At 44.0% G+C, this 26,603-nt stretch overlaps 1 protein-coding gene across 1 annotated transcript in view; it reads left to right on the top strand.

The window, feature by feature from the left end:
• Nucleotides 1-26,603, top strand: part of LOC144694428 (inactive carboxypeptidase-like protein X2) — a 233,290-nt gene that overhangs the window by 45,994 nt on the left and 160,693 nt on the right. The window contains exon 4 of the mRNA XM_078564823.1: nucleotides 5,382-5,521. Coding sequence (XP_078420949.1) covers nucleotides 5,382-5,521 — 140 coding nt within the window. The remainder of the gene's footprint in view (nucleotides 1-5,381; nucleotides 5,522-26,603) is intronic.

Here is a 26,603-nt window from a genome sequence, read left to right as displayed (position 1 = left end):
AGGCTGGGGTTGCACAGTTTATGAGTATGTGAACACAGCAGGTTGTGAACTGGGAATGCTGAAGTGAAAAATCTCCAATTGCTTTAAAAAGAAACACAGGAATATCCCTCCTATGGCCTGTTATGGGAGTTGGGGTAATTTCCGTCTCGCCCGCCCACTTTGGGAGAAAGTGCCCGCAAGAATGGGATTTTCATGGGGAGGGGAGGGTGTGGTGGGGGCTGTTGGGGGTAGTGAAGGGAGCAGGTGCAGGCTGGAGTCGGGCCAGCTGATCCGGGTAAAAGATTGGAAGCAGCCATATGGACTGCCGGGTGCTAAGGCGGCCTATTTAACAGGCACACCTCGGTGCTGTGGGACTTCATCCCAGTTAAAATAGAAATAGAAAGGCCCTCCAGCCCTCACCGCTCACACTCTCTCACCCCCACATGCTCCCATGCCCCACCCATACCCTATGACCCCTCATAGCCCTTATGACAAGCTATGCCCTTCCACTCACCCCTCCTCATGCCCTCTATGCCAAGTAGGGCCATGATTCGCAAAATTAAGCACCACCTGCCTGTTTCAGGTGAACAGACTGCTGCCTGCTTACAAGCTGACCTGGAAAATGGGCTATGGGCGTTAATGGGTTGACAAGGTTCCCTCTTCTAGTCACTCACTTTTCAGGACAGGAACAAGTGACCGGCAGTTGAAAATTACCCCCTTCCACCTTGAGCTGTTGTTAGGATCGCGTGCCAGTAGCTGTCTGGTATCTTGCCCACATGGTCATTCTTCATAAGTTAGTCTAGACATTGAGTTCTGGCAGACTGTTTGACTGTATAGCGACGTAGCTGCTTCTGAGCCTGCCCTGTAAGTTGAAAAACAGCTCAACTCCTGGTTGTTTTTCAATCCCTATTTCTGGCCCTCCGAGACAAATCTAGCTGCCCTTCTGATCAGGGATCGAACCTGGGATTTTACGAACTTGCATGGCTCAGTCACTCATTGCCTTAATCAGCAGAAGCATTGAGGAATATTTCTCATAAATATCACAAGAATGTTGCTTCAGCTCTATATCCACCCATTGTTTGATATTTTTATTTATAATATAAATAATATTAAACAAAATCTACATAACACTTTATTTCTTAAACTTGATAATCATGTTGTAAATACACATTTACCTGTTATATAGTCATGTATGTTCATATTAATTCCCAGAATAATAACTGCTTTTTACAAAAAGCAGCTACTAATTTTTGTTCTGTCAATTAAATGAACAGAACTAATTTGTAATTAATATCTAATGATTAATGTCACACTTATTTGAGAATCTTGGCTGTTGAAAATATTCTGCATTGAATCAACAATACTCAATAATTTCACTGAATAAGCAGAGAAGTTTAAACCTGTGCTGCAGCAGATCACTGTAATGCACACCACATACACCAGGCTTCCATTGTATCTTGAAAACTATGCATGGAATTTAGGTCTGGATGGAAATAAAACATGTGACCGCTGAAAATTCATTTTACTTAAATAGTCAAGCAAGTGCATAATCACTTCAAATAATGTTAACTTTGTTATACTCAACTTTGTTATATAACTCAAGCTTTTCAAAAATCTCATATTTTGGATGTTATATCCTTGTGATTCCAAGTTGGCATAAAAATTGTGGCGTTGCAACCAAATATATGATATCTTTTTAAACGTCAAACATTTTAACGTCAAATTGAGTCCATCCAAATTGAGCAGAACTCAGCTGTTGTATCTTCAAGCCATTTTCAACAGCTTATAATAAACAGTAACCCTGTCAGACAGTTTGCCCTGGGCTGAGACTGCAAAATTCTATTTAGTTACCAGTCTGCCATATCACGAAATCAGATTGTGCACAACAGTGTGAAATAATTTCCTTAATTATGTGGAACAATAAGAATGAAAGGCCTTCGTGCTGCCATTACTAAGGTGCGTTATGATGTTGACCCACCATGCAGCCATGGTGCTGACCCTGTTGTAAAGCACAGCTGTATGTATAGAACGGTGCTCACACTGTTTGAGTAGATGAGAGTTAGGCCTCAAATAAAATAATTTGCATTTATACAGCATTTTTCCCAACCACAGGAGTCCCAAAGCACCTCACAGACAATTAAGTATTTCTTCAAAGTGTAGTCACTATTGTAATGTAGGAGGTGTGGCAGCCAATTTGGACACAGCAACTTGCACAAACAGCAATCATGTAATCATCAGATTTTGGGTGTTGGTTGAGGAATAAATATCAGCTAGGACATCAGGGAAAGCTTTCCTGCTCTTCTTTGCTGTACTGCCATGGGTCTTAAATGTCCAGCTGAGAGAGCACATGGAACCTTGGTTTAACATTTCATCTAAAAGACAGCACATCCAATCGTGCAATATCCCCTGAGTACTGCATTGTAGTGTCAACCTAGAGTGTGTGCTCAAGTCTCTGGAGTGGGATCAAACCCATAATCTTCTGACTCAGAAATGAGAATGCAATCAACTGAACCACAGCTGACAATAATGGGCCATGAATAGCTGGTGTGGGTGGATATATCAGGACAGATGGAGAACTGAACCTGCACGCCCTCCTAATTGAGGTATGACCATGAGAAAAAGTCACCTCCTGCAATTCCAGGACTCCTTTGAGCTGCAGAGGGAAGTTTCATGGCCTCATCAGAGTAACTAAGGTGAATTGTCTACTCTCCCACTCCTTTCTTGTAGTCCCTTTTTCTGTGTTGCACTCTTTTATTTATTACTTTCTCACCGACAGATATGTTAAGAAGTGAAAGTGGGATTGGTCAGTTGGGAGTGCGGTTTGTTATGAGATCCAAACTTAGCTCATTGAGAGCAGAGGCCTGGAACTACAACTCCCAGCGTGCCTCAGGAGATCCCACGCATGCACAGACTGAGAGCAGGAGGCACATCCACAATCTGGTGTTTTTGTAATTCTTTGGGCCAAGGACAGGGCCGGTGCACCTGCGTAAAAAGAAAGCGACGGGAAAACCCCAATCATGCGACCGGGAGTAGAGCACCATAATTGAAAGGGATTCTCTGGCAGGGGCAGGGAGAGTGGACAGGGAGAGGGCCCAGAGGGAGAGAGGACAGAGAGAGGTCCCAGTTAAGAAAAAAGAAGAGCAGAGAAAGAAGCTCCAAGCAGAAAAAGGGCTGCAGTTGGCAGACCTAAAATGGAGAGGGCTCAGGAGAATCCCTGGCGATGGAAGAAGGCAGAATGTTGGTGACTCTGTGCTGTGGGCCATTAGGGTGAAGGTAACCCCTTGGAGCAGTACTGTTCTGCTCAACACGGCCAAAGAGCTGAAGTTGTGTTTGTGAATTGATGCTGGAGTGCAGATTCTGGAATCAAGAGGAACGGAGTCTCGGGAAACAAGAATGAAACCTGCGAGGTGGGCCATCGTTGAGGCTATCTGAGTTGGAGTGACCTTTGGAGAGAATTCCAAGGTGAGATCTTCAAAGGTGAAGACTGGAATCCTTTGTTAGAGAGACAGAAGTTCAATGAGATTAGTTGACTCACAGTTTTACTGACGTCTGGGTGGATTGTTGGGAAATCTGTGGACTCTGCCATTGATTGTGCGTGTGGTATGTTTGACCACAGTTTGCCTGTTAATTCACATACCTCATATTAACCCTGGATATGATAGTGTAAGACAGATATTGTAAATTGTTTTATCTTTCTGACCTTGTACAGTAAAGTTTTTTTTTGTTTGTTCAAAACCTGTGAAACCTTGTGACTTTACTCTTTTAACAAATGGCTTGAATCTCAAATTTTATCTACTTTAAACCAAAAGCTATTGGTCCCTCATTGGATTTATTAAAAACCTGTGGGTCTGGTCCAGGATCATAACATATTCTACAGAAATCAATCCCTTGGTCTAGATCATATGGACGCAGGTCTGTGCGCCTTGCTCTTAAAACAAGGATGTTGGAGCATCAGACTGACATGTGACAAGGCTCATCCTCAGTAACAATATGAGATAAACTGGCGGTCGAACCATCAACATATGCAGCCATCTCCTGGACAGAGAGGCCCCCCTGAACAATCAGTGCATCGAGCATGGATGCCTTGACCATTGGCCTTCAGTCCTTGGGAGATCACTTAGAGGCAATAATGAAAACGAAGTGCTGCAGGCTTTGGGGCAACATCTCTCAATGTCTGTAGGTTCTAACTGATATCATCATGCCTGTCCTTTCACTAACCAGCGCGCATACTGATCAAGGGTCCAGTACAATTGGAACAATGGATAAAACTTGTTTTCATAATGCTATTCTCTCTCCTGTGACTTTTCCAGCCAGCTCCATCAAATACCTGCTCATGCTGAGTGGCAGGATACAACATCAGTGGTGATACAGAAGGCTGAAGAGTCCTCCTAGGACACAGAAGCATAAAGATGAAGGCCTGCTTGGTGCCAAGAGGTTCATGTTACAGCCAGCATCACTGGCATCCTTCATCCTATGGTAACACCCTTGGCCTACCAAAAATGAATAAACAGAGAACCTCTGGCAATAGGCATCATAGTGAAAATGAAGAACCTGCCTTAGATAGATTTGTGTCTAGGATAACCATAAGCCTCATGACCTTATGCTAATGGAGGTCCTAGCATGCAGAAAAGAGCCTAAAGTATATTTTTTAATGGCTCTACAGTGCAGAATGCCCATTCAATAGTAACAGTCAAACCAGATGCAGAGGTCCTCCAAGGTAATGAAGAAAATGTCTTATTTAAGGCCAGGAGCAGCAGTATTGATCCTCCAGATGCTATAAAAATTATTTGGTCTGCTACTGCTCCAACTTTCACATTTCCGAAACCCTCCAAAACCCTGATGACTGGCCCAGTATTGTGCCAGTCCAAATCCAACAAACTGCTTCTGGGCCCCAGCCTGGGCCAGGCATCTCGCTGGCTCCATTTAAATGAGGCCCAGTTGTTAAATTGGATTGAGCCTCCCACTGCACCTCGCGGTCAGTCAGCCCTCATATTCCACAGGGGTGCTAAAATTCCATTTCCAATATAGGCCGCTTTTACCTATTCAACATGCATAACTGTCTCCACTCATCCATAACCTGGACCAAAGTGATCTAATTCTATCATAAAGATTCTACATTAGAATTTTACTTGTGTGGAAAATTGTCCAAAAAGATCAATAATTAATTTCCTTATAACTGGAAGGGATTTAATGATTGCAGAATAATTAAGTGCAGTTGATGATCTCAGTGCTTTTATGTCAACTGCTGCTGGCAGGAGTTCCTTGATTTTTATATGTCTAGCAGCTAAGTGACAAGATATCATTTAAGTTATTATCTGTCATTATTATTTATCCTCTAAAACTGAAAATAGTTTAAATAAATTAGCACCATAAGTACTTAGACTGTGTTTCCCTACCCACAGGCTGGCATCTTTGAAGATGACTTCTATGATGGAGCTTGGTGTGCTGGTAGGAATGATAATTCACAGTGGTTTGAAGTGGATGCTAGAAGACTAACAAAATTCACGGGAGTTGTAACACAAGGAAGAAACTCACTTTGGTCGTAAGTAATCCCACCAGCCTTGGTTAAAAAAAAATGTTTCAAAGCAAAACACTTTGTAAGCAATGACCTTTCATGTCCATGCCAGCACTCAGCGAGAGGAATCTAGCTATTCCCATTCTCCACCCTTTCCCTGTAGCCCTGCATTTTTTTCTCTTCTGGTAATTATCCACTTCCCTTTTGAATTCTCATGATTGACATTTCCAATTGCTGTTATTATAGCTCAGCCCACTATGAATGCCAGGCTGAATTTCAAAAGGTCAAAAACCACTTAGCTTAGCAGGGGGAGGCTGAGTTTACTGTTTTAAGAGGCTATTAAAGGATTAGGTATCTTTGATGTGGTTACTAACTAGATGCCTGTTTTTATAACAGATTGGCTACTTGAGGGTATTTAAAATCTTTGAATGCGTCTCATGAATGAGGGTATTTTTTCTGTATCAAATCTGTATGAATGAGAGCTCTGTTAGATTGTTAGTTTATTTTTTTTCCATCCCCACATGGCTCCTGAGGTCTGACTATAGAGGATATTGGATGAGCATGGAAGGGGACATGGAGGGTATGAGGTGGCATGAAGGGGACATGGGGGTGGATGGCATTGAGGTTTAGAAGACTTAACAGTCTTTCATAACACTGGACCGATGTCTCAGAGAACCAAGATGGGCCTTCTAACCAGTCCGGAGGCAGCAAGCCCAACGCGATCATGCCCCCACCTCCCCAAAGTGAAAATTGCTTGTGGTGGGGCCCTTTATATTGAGGCAGATCTGCCCAGTCAGGAAACCTCCTGACTCGAGATAGCTACCATGGTAGTGAAAATCTGGCCCCATGTCTATATTTATAAATCCTAGGATCCCATTTGCCTTATTTACCATTTTCTCAATCTGTCCTGGCACCTTCAATGATTTGTGGACATATACCACAAAACCCCTCAGCTCCTGCACCCCTTTAAAAATTGTATCCTTTATCTTCTTCCTACCAGAATACATCACTTCACACTTCCCTGCATTACATTTAATCTTCAACATGCCTGTCCATTGCACCAACCTGTCGATGTCTTGCTGAAGCCTATTACTATCCCCCTCATACTTTGCAAGAATTCCAGGTATTGTGTGATCTGCAGTATGTAATGCACATGCATTTTGTGACCACATGTAAATAAGAAGTCAATATTAGAATTGTGGCGGTGTTTCACTTGAGGCAAAAACTATTTCCAATCTTTCCATTCTCTACAATGTAAAGCATTGCAGTGCAAAGGAAATAAAATCTAGATTTCTGTCAATTCCTCAAGGCCACACTGGCCTAGATTTTCACCTTCGAGGTGGTAGCTGACAATTGCCAGCTTTGCTCGCCTCGGGAAAAACTGTTCACACAGAGAATCTTCACTGCCGGGGGTGGGGGTGGGAGGGGGTTGTGTGCGTGTGTGTGTGTGTGTGTGTTGGCGGCGGGGGGGGGGGGGGGGGTCGGGGGGGTGGGTGAGGGGGCAAGAGCAGAGGCAGGTGTGGGTGTGGGCTGGAGTTGGGCCAGCTGACCCGGGAAATAGGTGAGCGGCTGCCACAGACAGACTGTTTAAAAAGCCCACTTCAGTGATGTGGAACTTCGCTCCAATTATAATGAAAAGAAGTAAGGCCCTCGAGCCCTCACCCTTCGTATGCCCTCACATCCCACACACTCCCCATGCCACCCCATCCATGTCACCTCATGCCCCCCCCACCCACCTGCATGACCCTCATGGCCCTTATGCCAAGCTATGCCCCTCCGCCCACTCCCATGGTCACTCATGCCCCCATGCTAATCCATGTCCCTCCACCCATGCCAACTATGGCTCCTCATGTCCGTTCTGCCAAGCTGTGGCATTTCTCTGCCCATTGACCTGCTATAGACCATCATGAATACATAATGAGGCTTGGTTGAGAACCCAGATATACATGGGAGTACTAAAATACATGAGCCCCTGAGAAAAGAATGCTTAATTTGCAGCTCGCGCTCTCTGATCTCTGCTGTCAATTGCACAATGTTTATTTACACAAGGCTAAGAGGTTTCAAGTGCTTGTAGTTTCAGCTATTGAAGCTTTAAAGGATCCGGATGATTGACACTTTTATTGCCCTGCTGTAAAAGTTTTTTTAAACATAGTGGAAAGTTATGATTTTTTTAAAGTTTATACATACTACTGTCACTGTAGGATTCATTGCTTCTGTACAGTGTATAGTGGATCAATGAGCATGGAAGTGCCACAACTTTGCATAAGGGGCATGAGGGGCCATGGGGGCTGTGGAGGAGCATAATTTGGCATACAGGACATAAGGGGCCATAGAGGTGGGTGGAGGCCATACCTTGGCATGGGGGGCATCATGAGGAGCCAAGGGTTTGGTGGAGGGACAAAGCTTGGCATAGGGGCAATTGAGGACATGGATGTTGGGTGGAGGGGCATAATTTGGCATAGGGGGCATGAGGGGCCTTGGGGATGGGTGGAGGGGCATAGCTTGGCATAGGAGAGCTGTCTCACAGGCTAGTTAAGCAACAGCCTGACATAGTCATACTCACAAAAACATACCTGACAGACAATCCCTGAGACACCACCATCGCTATCCCTGGGTATGCCCTATCCAGCAGGACAGGCCCAGCAGAGGTGACGGCACAGGGGTATACACTCGGGAGGGAGTTGCCCTGGGAGTCCTCAACATCAGCCTCAACATGAGGTCCCATGGCATCAGGCCAAACATGGGCAAGAAAACTTCCTGCTGATTACCGTGTACTGCAGCCCACCCCCACCCTGCTACCTTCAGCTGGTGAATCAGTTGAACACCACTTGGAGGAAGTACTGAGGGAGGCAAGGGTACAGAATGTATTCTGGGTGGGGGCATAAATGTCCATCACCAAGAGTGGCTCGGTAGCACCACTACTGAGTCCTAAATGACATAGCTGCTAGACTGGATCTGCGGCAGGTGGTGAGGGAACCAACAAGAGGGAAAAACATACTTGACCTCATCCTCACCAACCTGCCTGCCGCAGATGCACCTATCCATGACTACCTGTAGGAGTGACCACCGCACAGTCATTGTGGAGACGAAGTCCCGCCATCACATTGAGGATACCCTCCATTATGTTGTGTGGCACTACCACCGTGCTAAATGGGATAGATTTTGAACAGATCTAGCAACTCAAAACTGGGCATCCATGAGGTGCTGTGGGCCATCAGCAGCAGCAGAATTGTACTCAAGCACAATCTGTAACCTCATGGCCTGGCATATCCCCCATTCTACCATTATCATCAAGCCAGTGGATCAACCCTAGTTCAGTGAAGAGTGCAGGAGGGCATGCCAGGAGCAGCACCTAGCATACCTAAAAATGAGGTATCAACCTAGTGAAACTATAACACAGCACTACTTGCGTGCCAAATAGCATAAGCAGCAAGTGATAGGCAGGGCAAAGCGATTGCACAAACGATAGATCAGATCTAAGCTCTGCAGTCCTGCCATATCCAGCCATGAAAGGTGGTGGACAATTAAACAACACACTGGAGGAGGAGGCTCCACAAATATCCCCAACCTCAATAACCGAGGAGCCCAGCACATCAGTGCAAAAGATAAGGCTGAAGCATTTGCTACAATCTTCAGCCAGAAGTGCCGAGTGGATGACCCATCTTGGCCTCCTCTGGAGGTCCCCAGCATCATAGATGCCAGTCTTCAGCCAATTCGATTCACACCACGTGATATCAAGAAAGGGCTGAAGGCACTGGATACTGCAAAGGCTATGGGCCCTGACAATATTCCGGCAATAGTACTGAAGACTTGTGCTCCAGAACTTACTGCGGCCCTAGCCAAGCTGGTCCAGTACAGCTACAACACTAGTGTCTACCTGGCTATGTGGAAAATTGCCCAGGCATGTCCTGTACACGAAAAGCAGGACAAATCCAACCAGGCCAATTATCGCCCAATCAGTCTACTGTCCATCATCAGTAAAGTAATGGGAGGGGTCATCAACAGTGCTATCAAGCACCACTTGCTTAGCAATAACCTGCTCACTGACACCCAGTTTGGGTTCCGCTCAGCTCCTGGCCTCATTACAGCCTTGGTCCAAACATGGACATAAGAGCTGAACTCCTGAGGTGAGTTGAAAGTGACTTCCCTTGACATCATGGTCACATTTGACAGAGTGTGGCATCAAGGAGCCCTAGCAAAACTGGAGTCATTGGGAATCAGGGTGAAAACTGTCCGCTGTTTGGAGTCATACCTAGCACAGAGGAAGATGGTTGTGATTGTTGGAGGTCAGTCATCTCAGCTCCAGGACATCACTGCAGGAGCTCCTCAGGGTAGTGTCCTCGGTCCAACCATCTTCAGTTGTTTCACCAATAACCACCCTTCCATTATAAGGTCAGAAGTGGGGATGTTCGCTGATGATTGCACAATGTTCAGCACCATTTGCGACTCCTCGGATACTAAAGCAGTCCATGTCCAAATACAGCAAGACCTGGACAATATCCAGTTGCGCCGACAAGTGGCAAATAACATTCGCGACAAGTGTCAGGCAATGATTATCTCCAACAAGAGAGAATCCAACCATCGTCCCATGATGTTCAATGGCATTACCATTACTGAATCCCCCACTATCAGCATCCTGGGGGTTACCATTGACCAGAACCTTAACTGGACTAGCCATATAAATACTGTGGCTACAAGAGCTGGTCAGAGGCTAGGAATCGTCTGATGAGTAACCCACCTCCTGACTCCCCAAAGCTTGTCCACCATCTACAAAGCACAAGTCATAAGTGTGATGAAATACTACTTGCCTGGATGAGTGCAGCTCCCACAACACTCAAGAAGCTTGACAACATCCAGGACAAAGCAGCCCACTTGATTGGCACCACATCCACAAACATTCACTGCCTCCACCACCGACGCACAGTAGCAGCAATGTGTACCATCTACAAGATGCACTGCAGAAATTCACCAAGGCGCCTTCGAAACCCATGACTAATACCATCTAGAAGGACAAGGGCAGCAGATAGATGGGAACACCACCACCTGGAAGTTCCCATCCAAGTCACTCACCACCCTGACTTGGAAAAATATCGTAGTTCCTTCACTGTAACTGGGTAAAAATCCTGGAACTCCCTTCCTAGGTACACTGTGGGTGTACCTACACCACATGGATTGCAGCAGTTCAAGAAGGCAACTCACCACCACCTTCTCCAGGGCAATTAAGGATGGGCAATAAATGCATAGCCAAGCCTATGTACCCTGAATGAATATGAAAAAATCTGCTCTGATCTCAAACAGAACTCATACATCTCACTCATTGCTAAAGTTGCCTCCAATAAACTTAGGCTGAGATTTTCCAGCTCCGCCCACAGGATTGTCCAGTCCCACCAAAAGTCAATAGACTATTGGCTGGCCCACTGCATCACCCATGGCCTTGCATCTTTTGCACCACACACTTTTTCCTCACTATTTCTTAACTGTGCACCAACTCTAAATCCATGTAGGATTTGAATACCGCTCTCATGTCTGAGTGGCTCTTTTGACACTTCTCTCAACACAATATTCAAGAAGAAATCTGGTCACCTGATCAATAATCACTCTCCAACCTGCAACTCTTTTCTCTCCTTCGAAGCTTGGCTAGCTTTCTGTATTTTATTCACACCACCGCACTTAATACTGTTATGAACTTTCCTCTCTTGTTCCTCTTAAGCTGGGGTTGCACGGTCCTGCAACATCTTCATCCTCCCTGACCCTCGTACAACCTTTGGAATTTTAAAACCTTTGCTTTGGTGTCATTTATTTGCCTTTTTTTACTATGGTCTTCTCAATTTTTTCAACCTTGTTCTTCCTTCTTCTTCTTTCTATCCTATAAACATCAAACCTTTTACAATTCTTTCCTCCTAGCAATTGCTTTTACTCTAAGATCAACCTTTTTACAAGGTTCTGTAGCTTTTCTGATTGAATTGTAGTCTAGAAATTACACCTAGCCAAATGAACAGATGAGCTCTGCAAGCGGGCAAGTTTAACTTCTGATCTTAATTTATAAGGGACTATATATATCAAATTGCCTATCCACAATACAGCCCGCCAATCCTTCCATTGAAATTAGTATGTATAATGAACTCTGTCATCCACCATTGCTGAAAATTAGAAGTACCCACCACATGGGTACTTCTTGAAATATTGCACTTCATTGTCCACTGTTTTAATGTAAGCATTAGCGTGTTTATTTAAATGTAAATTAGTATAATAAATGTAACACAGTAGACATACTCATATTCTATAAATGTGCTAAGTCTTCATCTGCTCATATTGCCAACAGTATATATTTTCTGTGACATGGTGCCTAAACACATTGGTACCAACAATATAGTAGAAAAATGGATGAGGTCCTGCTCAACACAAAAACAAAAATACCTGGAAAAACTCAGCAGGTCTGGCAGCATCTGCGGAGAGGAGCAAGGACTTTTGAGGTCCTGCTGGCTGAGTTTGGAGAGTTAGGAAAGAGATTAGCAAGCAGCATCTCAAAGGTAGTCATCTCCGGATTACTTCCAAGGTCACGTGCTAGTGAGTATGGAAATTGGAGAATACACCAGATGAATGCGCGGCTGGAGAGGTGGTGCTGGAGAAAGGGCTTCAGATTTCTGAGGCATTGGGACCAGTTCTGGGTAAGGTGGGATCTGTACAAGCAGGACAGTCTACACTTGAATGGGACCGGACGAATGTCCTTGCAGGGAGTTTGCTAGTGTTGTTGGGAGGGTTTAACCCCGATTGGCTGAGGAATAGGAACCTGAGGGCAGATTCAGAGAGGATAAATTCAGAGCAGGGAGCAGGAGACAGAAAATTAGTGGGTGACTCTGAAAGACAGAAGAAGCAAAGGTTAAAAGGTTTACAGCACAGGAATTGGGCAATGTTAAAAGGTATTTATTTAAATGCAAGGAATGTAGCAAACAAAGCCGATGAGCTGAAGGCACGGATAGACATGGCAGCATGATATGATCGCTATAATGGAAACTTGGCTTAAAGAGGGGAAAAAAATGGCAGCTCAACATCCCTGGATATAGGGTTTTCAGGCAGGATAGAAAAGGGGCTAAAAAAGGTGGGGGTGTAGCATTATTGGTTAAAGAATCAATTACAGCTGTCAGGAGGGATGATAGACTAAATGAATCATCAAGTGAGGCCATATGGGTTGATCTGAGAAATATAAAGGGGGCAGTCACACTACTAGGAGTGTACTATAGACCCCCAAATAGTGAGAGGGAGTTAGAGGAGCAAATATGTAGGCAAATTTCTGAGTGCAAAACCAGTAGCGCAATAATAGTTGGGGACTTCATCTACCCTAATATCGCCTGGGATACAAATGGTGTAATAGGCACAGAGGGCACAAAATTCATGAGCTGAGAGGGAGTGCAATTCTAGATTCAACATTAGAAGATGAATCCGGGCAAGTGAATGGAGTAGCAGTGGGTGGCTGTTTTGGAGACAGTGACCATAATGTAGCTATATTTAATATAATTATGGAAAAGGATAAATATAGAACAGGAGTAAATGTTCTAAATGGGGGAAAGACAAATTTTATGAAGCTGAGAGGTGGTCTGGTGAAAGGGGGCTGGTTATAGCTACTTGAAGGGAAATCAGTGGGAGGCATTCAAAAGCAAGATTCTACGGGCATAGTGTATACATGTCCCCACAAAAAAAAAGGACAGTACAGCCAAATCTAGAGCCACCTGGTTATCTAGAAGTATATAAGGTAAGATAAAGCAGAAAAAGAAAGCTTATGACAGTCACAAAAAACTTAATACTGTAGAAAGCCTAGAAGAGTATAGAGAATACAGGGGTGAAGTAAAAAAGGTAATTAGGAAAGCAAAGAGAGGATATGAAAAACTATTGGCAGGTAAAATCAAAGAAAACCCAAAGATGCTTTACCAGTACATTAAGAGCAGGAGAGTAACTAAGGGAAGGGTAGGGCCGATTAGAGATGCACAAGGTAACTTATGCGTTGATGCTGAAGATGTGGGCGTGGTTCCCAATGAGTACTTTGTCTCTGTCTTCACTAAGGAGAGGGATTATGCAGATATTCTAGTTAGAGGAAGAGTGTGAAATATTAGATACAATAAGCATAGTGAGAGAGGATGAACTGGAAAGGCTAATATCCTTGAAGGTGGATAAATCACCACGGCCAGATGGATTGTATCCCAGGCTGTTAAAGGAAGCGAGGGAAGAAATAGGGGATGCTCTGAGGATCATTTTCCAACCTCACTAGATATAGACAATGTACCAGAGGATTGAAGGTCTGCGAACATTGTACCATTATTTAAAAAGAGTGCCAGGGATAGATCAAACAATTACAGGCTGGTCAGTCTGATTTCTGTGGTGGGCAAATTATTAGAATCAATTCTGAGAGACAGGATAAACCGTCACCTAGAAAGGAACGGATTAATCAGGGATAGTCAGCGTGGTTTTGTTAGGAGAAGGTCGTGTCTTAATAATTTAATCAAATTTTTTGAGTGAGTAACAAGGAGAATTGATGAGGGTAGTGCAGTGGATGTTGTCTACATGGATTTCAGTAAGGCATTTGACAAGGTCCCACATGGCAGACTGGTCAGAAAAGTAAGGATACAGGGGAATGTGGTGAGTTGGATTCAAAATTGCTCAGTGACAGGAAACAAAGGATAATGGTTGATGGATGTTTTTGTGAATGGAAAACGGATTCTATTGGTGCTCCACAGGACTCGGTGTTGGTTCTCTTGCTGTTTGGTGTATATATTAATGCTTTGGACTTAAATGTGAGTGGTATGATTGGGAAATTTGCAGATGATAGTGGAAAGGATAACTGTTGTCTCCAAAATTATATCAAGGGTTTGGTTGAGTGGGTAGAAAATTGGAAGATGTAATTCAATTCAGAGAGGTGTGAGGTAATGCATTTGGGGAGGGCAAACAAAGCTACGGAATACACATTAAATGGGAGGATATTGAGAAGGGTAGAGGAAGTGAGAGATCTTGGTGTGCATGTCCACATGTCCCTGAAGGTAGCAGGACAAATGGATAAGTGATAAAGAAACCATATGGAATCCTTTCCTTTATTGGATGAAGTATAGAATACGAAAGTAGGGATGTAATGCTGGAACTGTATAAAACGCTGGTTAGGCCACAACTGGAATTTTGTGTACAGTTCTGGCCGCCACATTACAGGACGGATATAATTGCTCTGGAGAAGGTGCAGGGGAGGTTTACAAGAATGTTGCCAAGGCTTGAAAATTGTAGCTATGAGGAGAGATTGGATAGGCTGAGGTTGTTTTCCTTGGAACTGAGGAGGCTGAGGGGTGACTTGATTGAGGTATACAAGATTATGAGGGGCCTAGATAGAGTAGACAGGGATGCCCTGTTTCTCCTAGCAGAAAGGTCAATTACCAGGGGGCACAGATTTAAGGTGATTGGTTGAAGTATTAGAGGGAACATGAGGAAAAATTTCTTCACCCAGAGGGTGGTGGGTGTTTGGAATTCGCTGCCTGGTTTGGTGGTAGAGGGAGGAACTCTCAACTCACTTAAAAGGTACCTGGATCTGCACCTAAAGTGCTGTAGCTTGCAAGGCTACAGACTGGGTGCTGGAAGCTGGGAGTAAAATGGGCAGCTAGTTTTTTTCTTTTTTGGCTGGTACAGATGCAATGGGCTGAATGGCCTCTTTCTGTACTGTAACTTTTCTATGGTTCTATCTAAACTAATTTCTGTAGACATACACTATTGTTATGTATCCTAGCAATTTCTTTTCAAAATTATTTTGACACATTCTCTGCACATTGATTGTAATCCAGCTACTAGTGTCATCTTGGTAATTTGAGTTCAACTGAGACTGGCGCTTCATCGCATTGAGGGATTGCTATGTTGTAGGCGACGTAATCTTTTAAATGAGCTATTAAACTGTCTGCCTGCTCCAGTAGATGTAACAGATCCCATGGCACTATTTAAAGGACAGGAAGTTCTCCCGGTGCCCTGAGCATTTTGACCTCATATACTAGTACCAAAAATGAATTAACTGTTCATTGGTTTACCATGAGAGCTTGCTGTGCACATATTGGTTGCCCACACAATTTCTAAAAGTAGTAAGTTGGCTACCAAATATTTGTAGTGTTTTGTAGAATACGATTGTTTCCTAATGAAAATTCACGATGGGCCGAAGGGCCTGTTTTTGTGCTGCATAACTCTATGACTCTATAAAATCCTTTCTTTCCATGTCCTTCTCTAACTCTCCCTGTGTTAATTTAATTCCATTCATTGTATACTTATTTTGTTAATCTACTCATTGGAATCTGCTAAGTCTTTACTGTATTAATTAGTTACCATAAGTAACAACAAAAACATAAAAATGGCTGTTTTGCTATGTTAATGAAAGTGTTAAATGATTAGAGTACTTGAAAAATCCCTGAGCAGTCTCTATGGATAACTCTGTGAATTTTCGGCACACAGCAATTTTCTTGGATTGTTTATTCTCAAGAGGAGCATTTAACATTTCCCAGGCAAATCTCAGCTTGTGCACAACCCGTTCAGTGTGAAGTTTCCTTCTATGCTGATGCAAGGTTTGAAGCATGAAAGTTGTGAGTGCTCAGCACACAGCTAAAGCGATGGGCTGAATCACAACCTGGTGGGTTGGGGCCATGTCAGAGGGTAAAATGCAAAACATCTGGAACCGAAAACAAACATGCCTCCAACCCACTCACTTGCGGTTTAACCAAGGTGGGACAAGGAGCGATGGTCAACTTGCACGTGTGAAGTAAATTGGTCAATTAAATACTATAATGAGGCTGTTGACTTTAACAGTCATTCTAATTTTAACCATAGGTAGCCAGGTTTCCCAAGTCTCAAGAAACTTGGTAGTTTAAAGGAGGCGAGATGGGTATGTAAGGGATTGGGATACTACAACGCCTTGGACCACCATGTGTGTCCCCCTCGCCCCCGCCGCAATTGGGAAACCTCTGTGATTGGGACTCCCGGACTATCATCTAACCCTCCCCCCACCTTCCCCCCATCTCCGCAATCCCCTCACCGTGATTGGGACCCCAGACAACCATGGGGACTTCCCCTGCAATCCAGACCCCCCTACCCCATGATCTTTCTTATTCCCCCAATACATTGACCTGCTCACATAAGCTTTGGCCCTGTGAAACTTCCCGCTTGAAACACCTCCAGCCTGTCAGTCATGTAAGCTGTAGTGACCTCACAACCAATTATAAAGTGACTCACAAACCTAGGCTCATTGATGACTTAGAGAGATTGTGGCCCAGAAATTTGATCGCACTATGCACTTTTTTTAGGTGCTAAATGAATGCATAAGCCACAAATATGGTGTGCAAGTTGTCTTCACTCGATTTGAATCTGAGGTGCATCAGCCGCCTTATTAGAACTGTCTTCTCCAGAATGTGTGTTGAAGGTGACGAATGTATGAACGGAGAGTAAGAGAACAATAATCTTTCCTTGCCAACCCTTTTTGTGACATTGCAGTCATGTCTTTGGAGCTGAGCTTCTGGCAATGACCTCCTTAGTGACCCCTGGTAGCAGAGTTGTTGCCTGTGGGGAGGGAGGAGGATCTTTCTCCTCCTCTCTATTGTTTGTTCAGGGTTTCCAAGGTAGCATGGGAGAACCTAGGTATCCAATCTGTAGGGCCAGATGTCATTTTTCGCTTTACAAGCTTTCCCTCCAGATCGAGTGCACCTCCCCTTGAACCCCTACTGGGGTTATGTTTCAGTTGTCCATCTGAGCTGACCTGCATCTTCGCCCACCCACTGATTGCACTCCCATGCAGCACCCCTGCCTATCCAACACGAGGCTTCGCTCACTTTCGATTTTGACAGCCTGGTTCTCGTTAGCTTTCTGCTCAGCTCCTCCATCCTTTCTCCTCCCTCAGTCAACCATTTCCTTTCCCCCATCACTGTTGGGCCCCATGGCATCACCTTCCACCTTCCCACCATCACCTACCAGCCTGGACCCTTTTCTTTCCAGGGTGTTCAGGTGAACGTGCACGTTTCCTACCTTCATAAGAATCCCACCCCGTCCACATTGACCTCCCTGCCCTCCTCCCTCCCACCTCTAGAGTCCGAATCTGTCTCCAAGTCCCCACCAACCATCCTCGTCTTCATTTCTACCGCTTCTGTCACACCCTCACCCTCCCACTTTTCCGGCTCACTCTGCCCCCTCTTATGCTCACCATTCCCTCCTACCATGCCCAACCTCAGTTTGCTCCTTAGGAGGCAGTTGTTGACACCACAGACCTCTCCCATGCATGTTCACCTGGACATCCCCCCCCCACTTACTCCCTCCTCCACCCTTACTCCCTTCTCCACCCTTACTCCATCCTTCCCTGAGACTCCTTCCCTCCTCCAAACTCCTTCCTCCCCCCTGAACTCCTTCCCCCCTCCGAACTCCTTCCCTTATACCTTCCTCCCCCCCCTTACACCTACCTCCCCACTTGCCGCGTTCTCCCCCTTTACACAATACTCCCCCGCTGTACCTCGCCCCCTCCCTCCCAACCTCGCCCCCCCCGACACCTTCATTACCCCCCAAACTCAACCCGCACTGACACCTTCCCCCCCAACATCCTCAGCACCCCCCCTCCCCCAGTACACCTCCCTCTCCCACTCACAGCTGCGCCTTCCTCTCCCCCCACCTCGCTGATCATCCGTAGCAGCCCATGGTCAAGACTGTGATGTTCTGAAGTAGAGCTGAGACATCAATGGAGATCTCCCACCTTCCGTGAGCAGCTTAGCAGTGGAGCCGTGCCTATGAGAACCCATCCAGCATGTGATGTACGTGTTCCACCAGGGACTGGTTGCTGTGGGGCTCCAGCATCTTCTGCTCCTCGGATTTCTTTGATGTGAGCAAAGTCCTAACAGTAAGTCCTGACTTCTGCACGTCACACTTGTCGAGACATGTTCTGGGCTGGCATGTTTTCCTGCTGGCGCAATGGTAAATTTGGCATGGGGAGAGGATTCCATTCGGGCCTTACTTTGCATCCCATTAGCGGGCATTGATGTTCCGCCATGGTGGACACCATCGGATGTTCCAGCTGTGCTTTCACGTCGGCATGAAACCGATTTTTGGCCTCCTTGTTATATTATCCCGTCCTCTCCGCCCGCTATGGCATCCGATGCCAACGGGGCCGGAAAATTCTGGCCTTTGTCAGTGGGGTCGGATGCAGGTAGCTGATTTTGGGAAACACAATACATATATACAGAGGAACTGAACAGTGGCAACTCACAGGTGGACTTGGATTGATGTGGGATATTTGAAGTCCTACTGATTTCAAGCATGGACAGCATGCACAAGGGATTCAGTAACTGTGGTGTCAGGAAAATATAATAATTTTTATAATGTTCTTGGAATTTATTGTAAGTACAGGAAGTGTGTGTGAGTGTGTGTGACTTAATTGAATTAAAGGCAGCTGGTCTGAAGGCTTTGATCTATCAGAAGACAAGCTAGGAATTAAATGTTAACTAGGTAAACATGGTTAAAGTTGTAGAATATGAGGCGTAAAAGGAAAATTTGCATTTTTAGATAGACCCGAGTAGCGAATTTCAAAGAGCTGGTAAGCCAACAGAGACTAAGTCAAACAGTATTCCCAAAGCTTACTGATAAAATTGGCACTATGAAAGATTTTTATGACTAGAAAAGTAGAGTTGAAAAGACATATTGAAACAATGGGATTTACGTTAAAAAGGAAGACGCCTATATAAAAGAGATGAGGTTATGTGTAAGGAAAGAAGGAATTCTAAGATCTAACAAGTGTGAAAAGCCTCCAGCCTCTGTTGCTGTCTACATGAACGGAAGTGAAGAAAACTCAATTTGAATTCGACTGTTGAGGGTATCATTTACTTTGGTTGGGTCTTTTAAAATCTATTTGTTTTACTATTGCCTTAAAGGAGGTGTAACTGGGAGTTAATTAACTAAGGGAGCTAGGAGTTATCATAGTAGTAATTTGTAAACCTATGTATGTGCTTAAAATCATTTTTTTACATTTAATAAAAGCTTAATTTAGTTTTGTAAGAATCCTATAAGATTCAGTGGTCTTATTAATACTGAATTCAAGGCTCGCAACTAGAAATAAATACAAATTGTAAAATAGTTGTGGCAGTTGTTTCAAGTTTCCCTCAGGGATTTGAACAGCTCAGCATTTACCATCCACTGTGTCATACAGTGGACACTTGTTACTTATGCCTCTTGCAATCCAATTTGCAAAGTTTGAAGGAATATTCCAGAATAACACCCATATATATGCATATTCTTGAGTATTTGAGTCAAAAATATCTCCAATCTAATTAAAATTGAAAATTCTAAATTAAAATACCATGTTGGCCTTCCCAATTGAGGTTGCTATTTTTATGTTCTTTCTGCAGCTGAATATTGAAATGCAAAGTCTTATACTTTGGCTTTAGCTCCCAGCATCTCCCTCTGCCACTCTCTGCTTTCAATAGAATAGTGTGGGCGAGTGAAGGAAGCCATGCTAAGGGAAGAAATGTCACCATTCAGTGGCCAAGTTTGAAAAATATAGTGGTCACAATACAGTAAGCTTTTCATAAAAGATTTTGGAGAGAAATTTCTTTTAAACAAGCTAGTTTCACAGTTGTATTTTCTATGCAGTTGATCAAATATATATCTGTTGTAAAGCCTTACCCTGAAATGTTTTATGAAGCCACTTTTCTTTCGGACTAGTTAAATTGCAATTTATTCAAATGTATCAGCTTCCTAAAAGGACTATAAGCTATTAATTAAAGAGCTGATAGTTAACTTGATGGAATAGTAGCTAGGCAAAAGAGGCAGTGGACTGAGAATTATGCGTTTTCTTGGACGCAGAACCTGTTGTGATCAGACTTGAATAGAGGAGGGAATAAGTTTGCTTCTAACATTACAATTCTTTGCAACACCCTGCACCCAGAATATATGCAGCACCACAAAAGAAGTCCAGTGCAAGAGAAGGTGCCATTACTAATTGGCTGAAACTTCCACCAATTAACCATTAGAAAGACGAATGTCATCATCTTCAGCCCGCACCACATACTCTGTTCCCTAGACATTGATTCTATCCCATCCATGGCCACTGTTTCAGCATGAACGTGGCATTCTATTCAACCCTTAGCTGAGTTTCTGACCACATATCCTCTCCAACATAAAGACCTCTTGCTTCCACATCCATCTAACTGCCTGTCTCCACCCCTGCTTCAGCCCACCTGTTGCTGAAACTCTGATGCATACTTCTTATCTCGACTATTCAAACACTTTTCTGGTCAGCTTCCCATCTTCCATGAGCTTAAGGCCAACCAAAACTCTGCTTTGCTTGCCCTCACTCGCACCGAGTCCCGTTCACCCACCATCCCTGTGCTCGCTGACCTACATTGGTTCCTGACCCACCAATGGGCGATTTTAAAATTTTTTAATTGCTCCATGGCCTCACCACTCACTAGCTCTCTGTCCTACAAACCTCTGTGTTCCTCCGACTATGGCCTCTTATGCAGCGCCCTCTTCATTCGCCGCATCATTGGTGGTCATGCCTTAAGCTGTCTGGGCCTTCAGCTCTGGAATTCCTGGAAATTCTGGAAAAACTCTCCAACTGCTGATTTTAGATCTCTAAGTGGTGTATTTTTGAAAACTTTTTGTTAATTTCTCTTGGTCCCAGTGGAGAGGTAAGTGTAATTTCTGTACAAATATTATCTGATGGTCCAGAAATGAATAGTATTTGTCAAAAGTGCCAGAACTAACATTATTGCATTACATCTACATTAGAAAATACATTCAATTCATTCAATGTGTGATGATCCTGTGTGTACATGCCAACAGCTTTGGCTTTGTGGAGTGACAGTGGAAGTGCGGTCAGGCAGTGCAGAGCCCACTTTCATCAGCCTTGTATTCAGTAAGAATTCTGGGCTATTCATGGGCAATATGAAGACCAAGCAGCAAGGGACATGGGTTGCTGTGGTTGCACATAATCCGCAGTGCAAAATTACAGGATGTTTTGGGGTAATACAGAGGATAGATGAGGTCACACTGATTACACTGATTTCTGTCAACTAATGCTGAGGCATAGACATGGGTTGCAAACACTTAATGTTGGTATGAAACTCTGATGGTTGGCATGCCTGCTTATGCCTACATGGTGTGAAAGTTTACGCCAAAGGGAACACTGCGATCCAGTGAAACCTGTGTGTCATGTCCATACCATGCCTTTTTGCGAAAGTAAAAATGATGAAATTATTATCTTGCAACTTAGTTGACTATCATGTCCTTTATTCAAGTGTGCACTGCGACTGTCTGGTATGATAGGTGTCTCCTGGGGAGCTTAAGGATGGATGCGTTTGTATAATTGATCCATATCTGCTGGAGGAACCATGGACAAGATTTTCAAGCTCACATCGAGGTGAGCATGGAGGCGGCCAGAGGCAAAAGCTTGCCGGCTCCACTGTGTCCCCAGACCATTTTCCCAGAGGTGGGATCAAAGTCAGCAGGGCTACCCATCAGCAAGCGGCTGATAGTCAAATGAGGATGGTTAAAGGCCTATTAAGGCCTAATGTCAGAGGCAGATTAGAATTTTCCAGGGGCCCTCGAGGCATCAGGGAACAGGCCAGCTGCCCGAAAGTGGACCTCCTGGCAGAAGACTGGAGCAGGATGGGGTAGGGGAGTGCTCCCAAGTCAGGGGTTTGAACGCTGCCCCTGCTTGCCTGGCCACATCTGGCTCCCCCCATCACAACGGTGGTCTGACTGCTGAGGGCATTTTTCAAACTTAAAAGTTTAATAAGTTGGAAAGAAGCAGCTCAAGATGGAGACGCCTTCTCTCTTTCTCTTGCCTGAACTGCAGGCTGCAGCTTAATTGGAGAGCTGCTATTGACCCTGCAGTTTCGAGAGTTCATCTGAGCCCATCCTCTGGCCACTAATCAACCAATTTGGGGAAATTAATTCCAGTGATCATTTCATACACAATGTGGGGTTATGACCCCCCCCATTTGACCCCGACATAATGTTCCTAATCCAAAGGGCACAAAGATAAAGGCAAAATATTGCGGATGCTGGAAATCTGAAACAAAAACACAAAATACTGGAAAAACTCAGCAGGTCTGGCAACATCTGCGAAGAGAAAGACAGAGTTAATGTTTCAAGTCCGTATGACCCTTCTTCATAGCTCTGAGGAAGAGTGATACGGACTCGAAACGTTAACTCTGTCTTTCTCTCCACAGATGCTGTCAGACTGGCTGAGTTTTTACAGCATTTTTTGTTTTTTCTCCAAATGGCACAATCTTGCTCTTTGTTTCAAAAGTTCTATATATGATGCTTCACAGCAGATGGCACAACTCTGTGGTAGCCTGCTATCTGAAGCAGAGGTGTCTCTGTTGACTTGGCCAGGAGCAGATCCCAGGGTAGCGATAGGCATAGCAGAATGTCTCAGGCCATTGTTTCTCAGGAATTCTCTCCCTTATTTCAGTTATGCAGTGTATTCAGAAACATAAAGGAACAATCAACATTCCCTCTTCATGATACCATGTCAAAGTTATCAGTACGCAGGCATAATGCCAAAAGGTAATTGTGGAAAGATAAACAAAAATCACAAAAATATAGAGGCTTTTACAATAACGCCAAAGAAAACATGAACCAAAGTGCAGCCAAGGCACATAGAGGATGAAAAACTAAGAGAGGTTTGTATCGTCTTCTTTTGCAAGGTCTTCTTGTGTGGGCATTGTCCCTAACATTCCAGTGTGTCCAATTTTTAAGGACAAGCCTGATGCTGAGGATGGGTCTTGCCCAAAGTTGTGAAATCTGGGCACTAAAATATTGAAAAAGGAATTGTATATTTGAGTGAAGGTGCAGGCAGCAGTCAATCTCGCCTTTTACCCCAAATCATGGGGAGTAAAACAAAGATTGAATGCGATGTCCTGCTTTAGATTGAGGCCTCACATATTCTGAGCTTGGGGCTCCAAAATGGAGGCAGGCCGGAAACAGTTAAGATCTTGCATTTTTTTACTATTTTGTACACATTTTGAAATGTAAATTGACTGAATTATGAGCAGGTACAATTGAACACTTAAGAGGCAGTGATTTTCTTTAGTTATAAAACAGCAGCATGATAACATTGATTGCAAATACTTCCTTTTGCCTGCTTTTAGCTTTTGAGAGTACAAGAAAATGTTCAATGCTACACAGCAACATCTTACATGGTGCAGGGAGCCTTGATGTTAGGAGACATATCAGGGAGGTTTTGCTGCAGTATCTCCAGTTATTTTCTATTTGTTTACCATGGCTCTCAGAAATGGAGCCATTCAGGTCACCCAGGGAAGTGCTGGAGATGGAGAATGTTTAGAAATACAAAACCATGAAAATGCAGATAGGAACATACAGCCTTTTAACACAAAGCAGACATTGCTGGATTCACTAGTATTTTGGAATTGTATTGCTTAACAAATGGAATCAACATTTTTCAATTGAAGAAAATCTGTGATGAGATCTTTATTGTGAAACTTTATTTTTTTTACTTGTCCTCATTTAGGCAGTTGTTTTACCTCTTAAGATATCATTTTAAAAGTTAATATATGCTCCCTATAATGTTATGTATATTTTCCTCATTATTAAAGCCATGCAGCTCCCTCAATGATTTCCCGCAAAGAATAATGTCTAGTTCTCCATCAATAATGGGCATCCGTTTACTGCTTCTCACTACACCACACAGTTTGATTATTGTTTTTTGAAGATTGGTGCAATGCCTTTGATTTTACTATTTAAAAATTTGTTTTTTCACCAGGCCCTTCTTGTGTTGGAAAATATTTCACAGTTACGTGTTAATATTTTTAAAAGGTATTTATCCTCTCTTTGAGTCCATTTTTACCCAGCTTCTCGAATGAGTCAGGTGCTCTGAAGAAGAGTCATACGGACTCGTAACATTAATTCTGTTCCTCTCTCCACAGATGCTGCCAGGCCTGCTGAGTTTTCCCAGCATTTTCTGTTTTTATTTCAAATGAGAAGGATGCCAGGCATGTGTGTGTGCTGAGTGAAGCCGTGGATGGGATGATGAGGTGATCTGCAGAGGAGATGAGGCCAGGTGGAGATGTGAGGGTGTATGTGAGAGAGCGAGTGGTGATGTCCCTTGAGCTGGCAGTGACTGAGATGCCAATGAATGTGTGATGGGCTTGTGAGCGGATGAGTTGAGAGTGATGAGATGGTTGACTTACCTTGCTGGCACGGATGAGATCATTCATCCTTTTTCTGCACTGGATGGCCGATCTCTTGTGTGCCGTGTTGGCACTGACCACCGCCGCCACTGCTTCCCAAGCCCAAGGAGACTAATGGGTCTCCTGCGGCCAGAGCAGTGGTAGAGAGTGGTGGTCATCCACATTGTCCAAAAGATATTCAAGGGATAAGTCACTGTAGTAATTGTAGCTTTCAGGGAGGTAGTGATTGTAGCTTTAAGACTTATTGTGTTGTATAGTATCACGTGACAGTGTGAATGAATCAGCTCTAAGCGTGGGGAATCTTAGAGCAGCAGTTCTTCTTCTAGTTGTGGAGCTCGATGGAAGCATGTAACTGCTGCTGCAACCTGTAAATAATGATCGATGTTTCTAATGAGAAACCTATCTTGAAAATCAAGTCCATAACAAACTGGCGATGAGGATGGGATTAGGTCCAGCGTTGTCCCTCACCCAGCAACTGTGAGTATCTTGTTTAAACAGAACAAAAAGAAAATATATTCACCAGGTATGCTGAAGAGTTCAAACAGAAGGAACAGAAGTGATGTTCTTTTAAGTTAAAAAAAAACAGGCTCCAATCCAAATGGCAGAGAAATCTCTCAGACCACCTCCAACATTTAAAAAAAAAACAGGACCTGCAGAGGTAAAAAGAAAAAGAAGAGAATCTGTACTTATATTATAAAATAGGCAGCAGCCCCACGGGGATGAGGTGATCTACAGAGGAGGCGTAGTAGGCTAGAGAAGCTGGCATACAGCTGCAAGAAAAGAAAAATTTAAAAACAACCTGCAGTGCACTGTAAAAAAAAACTGCAAAAGTTAAAAATAAAAAAAATTCTTGCTGTAGAGTTGATAGCTTGCAAGTTAGAAAGGGCAATCAGAGCAGAAAGCAGTGCTGCAGTTTTAAATTTTTTTTAAAAAGCGGCCCCGATCAGACCATGAGGCCATAGGGTCTCCCAAAGTGCGGGATGTCCAACGTCAAAAGAACCTGTGTAGTTATTAAAAAAAATTGCAGGATTGCCCAGAAAAGGGAGAAGAAATTGCTGCTGTGTTTTTTTTGAACAGGAACAAAGTTTTTCAAAGTTAAAAAGAAAACAGCCACGTTCGCCAGTGAGCCCACCAAAACACAAAAAGTGCAGGAAACTCAAAAGCAGCACAGAAAAGCCAACAGCTACAGAGGCAGCCCAAGTAAAAAAAAAGTGATTGCTCTTAAAGTGGAAATACATTTAAAATGGTAAATACAAGATAATTGACTCTGGACAGAAAATTAGAAGAGACCCCAGAGAGAGGGTAACTCTCAATACAGGCAACAAGAGACCCCAGAGAGGGGGCAATTCTGAAGAAGGCAACAAGAAACCCGAGAGAGAGCGACTCTGCCAAGGGCAATAGGAGGCCCCAGAGGAAGAGCAACTCTGCTGAAGGGAATAAGAAACCCCAAAGAGTGGGTAACTCTCAATACCGGTCAATTGGTAACAAGAGACCCCAGAGAGGGGGCAACTCTGTGGAAGGCAACAAGAGACCCCAGAGAGAGGGCAACTCTGCCGAAGGGAACAAGAGAACCCAGAGAGAGGGCAACTCCGTCAAGGGCAACACGAGACCAGGAGAGGGAGGGCAACAAGAAAATAAACAGTTGAAAGAACAGTTAATTGTCCTTCAAGATCAAATGCAAAAGGAATGTGTCACCATTCAGCAACATGAAGAAATGAACACTGTCTTAAACAGTAGAATGAAGCACAGCAGAAGAAACTCGAAGAGGGCTCAGGGGAAACCCTGGTAATCAGAGAGGGCTCAGAGAAAGCCCTGGTAATTGGAGAGGGCTCACTGGGAGCCCTGGGAATCATGTAAAGCTGGATACAGCCAGGAGACAGGAGTTCAGAGAAACTCCAAGGCAGTGCCAGATC

This window comes from Cetorhinus maximus, chromosome 20 (genome assembly GCF_964194155.1).
Source record: "Cetorhinus maximus chromosome 20, sCetMax3.hap1.1, whole genome shotgun sequence".
In the NCBI taxonomy this organism is placed as follows: Eukaryota; Metazoa; Chordata; class Chondrichthyes; order Lamniformes; family Cetorhinidae; genus Cetorhinus; species Cetorhinus maximus.
The sequence above is the reverse complement of the archived record's forward strand: the minus strand, read 5'-3'. Positions and strand labels throughout refer to the sequence as shown.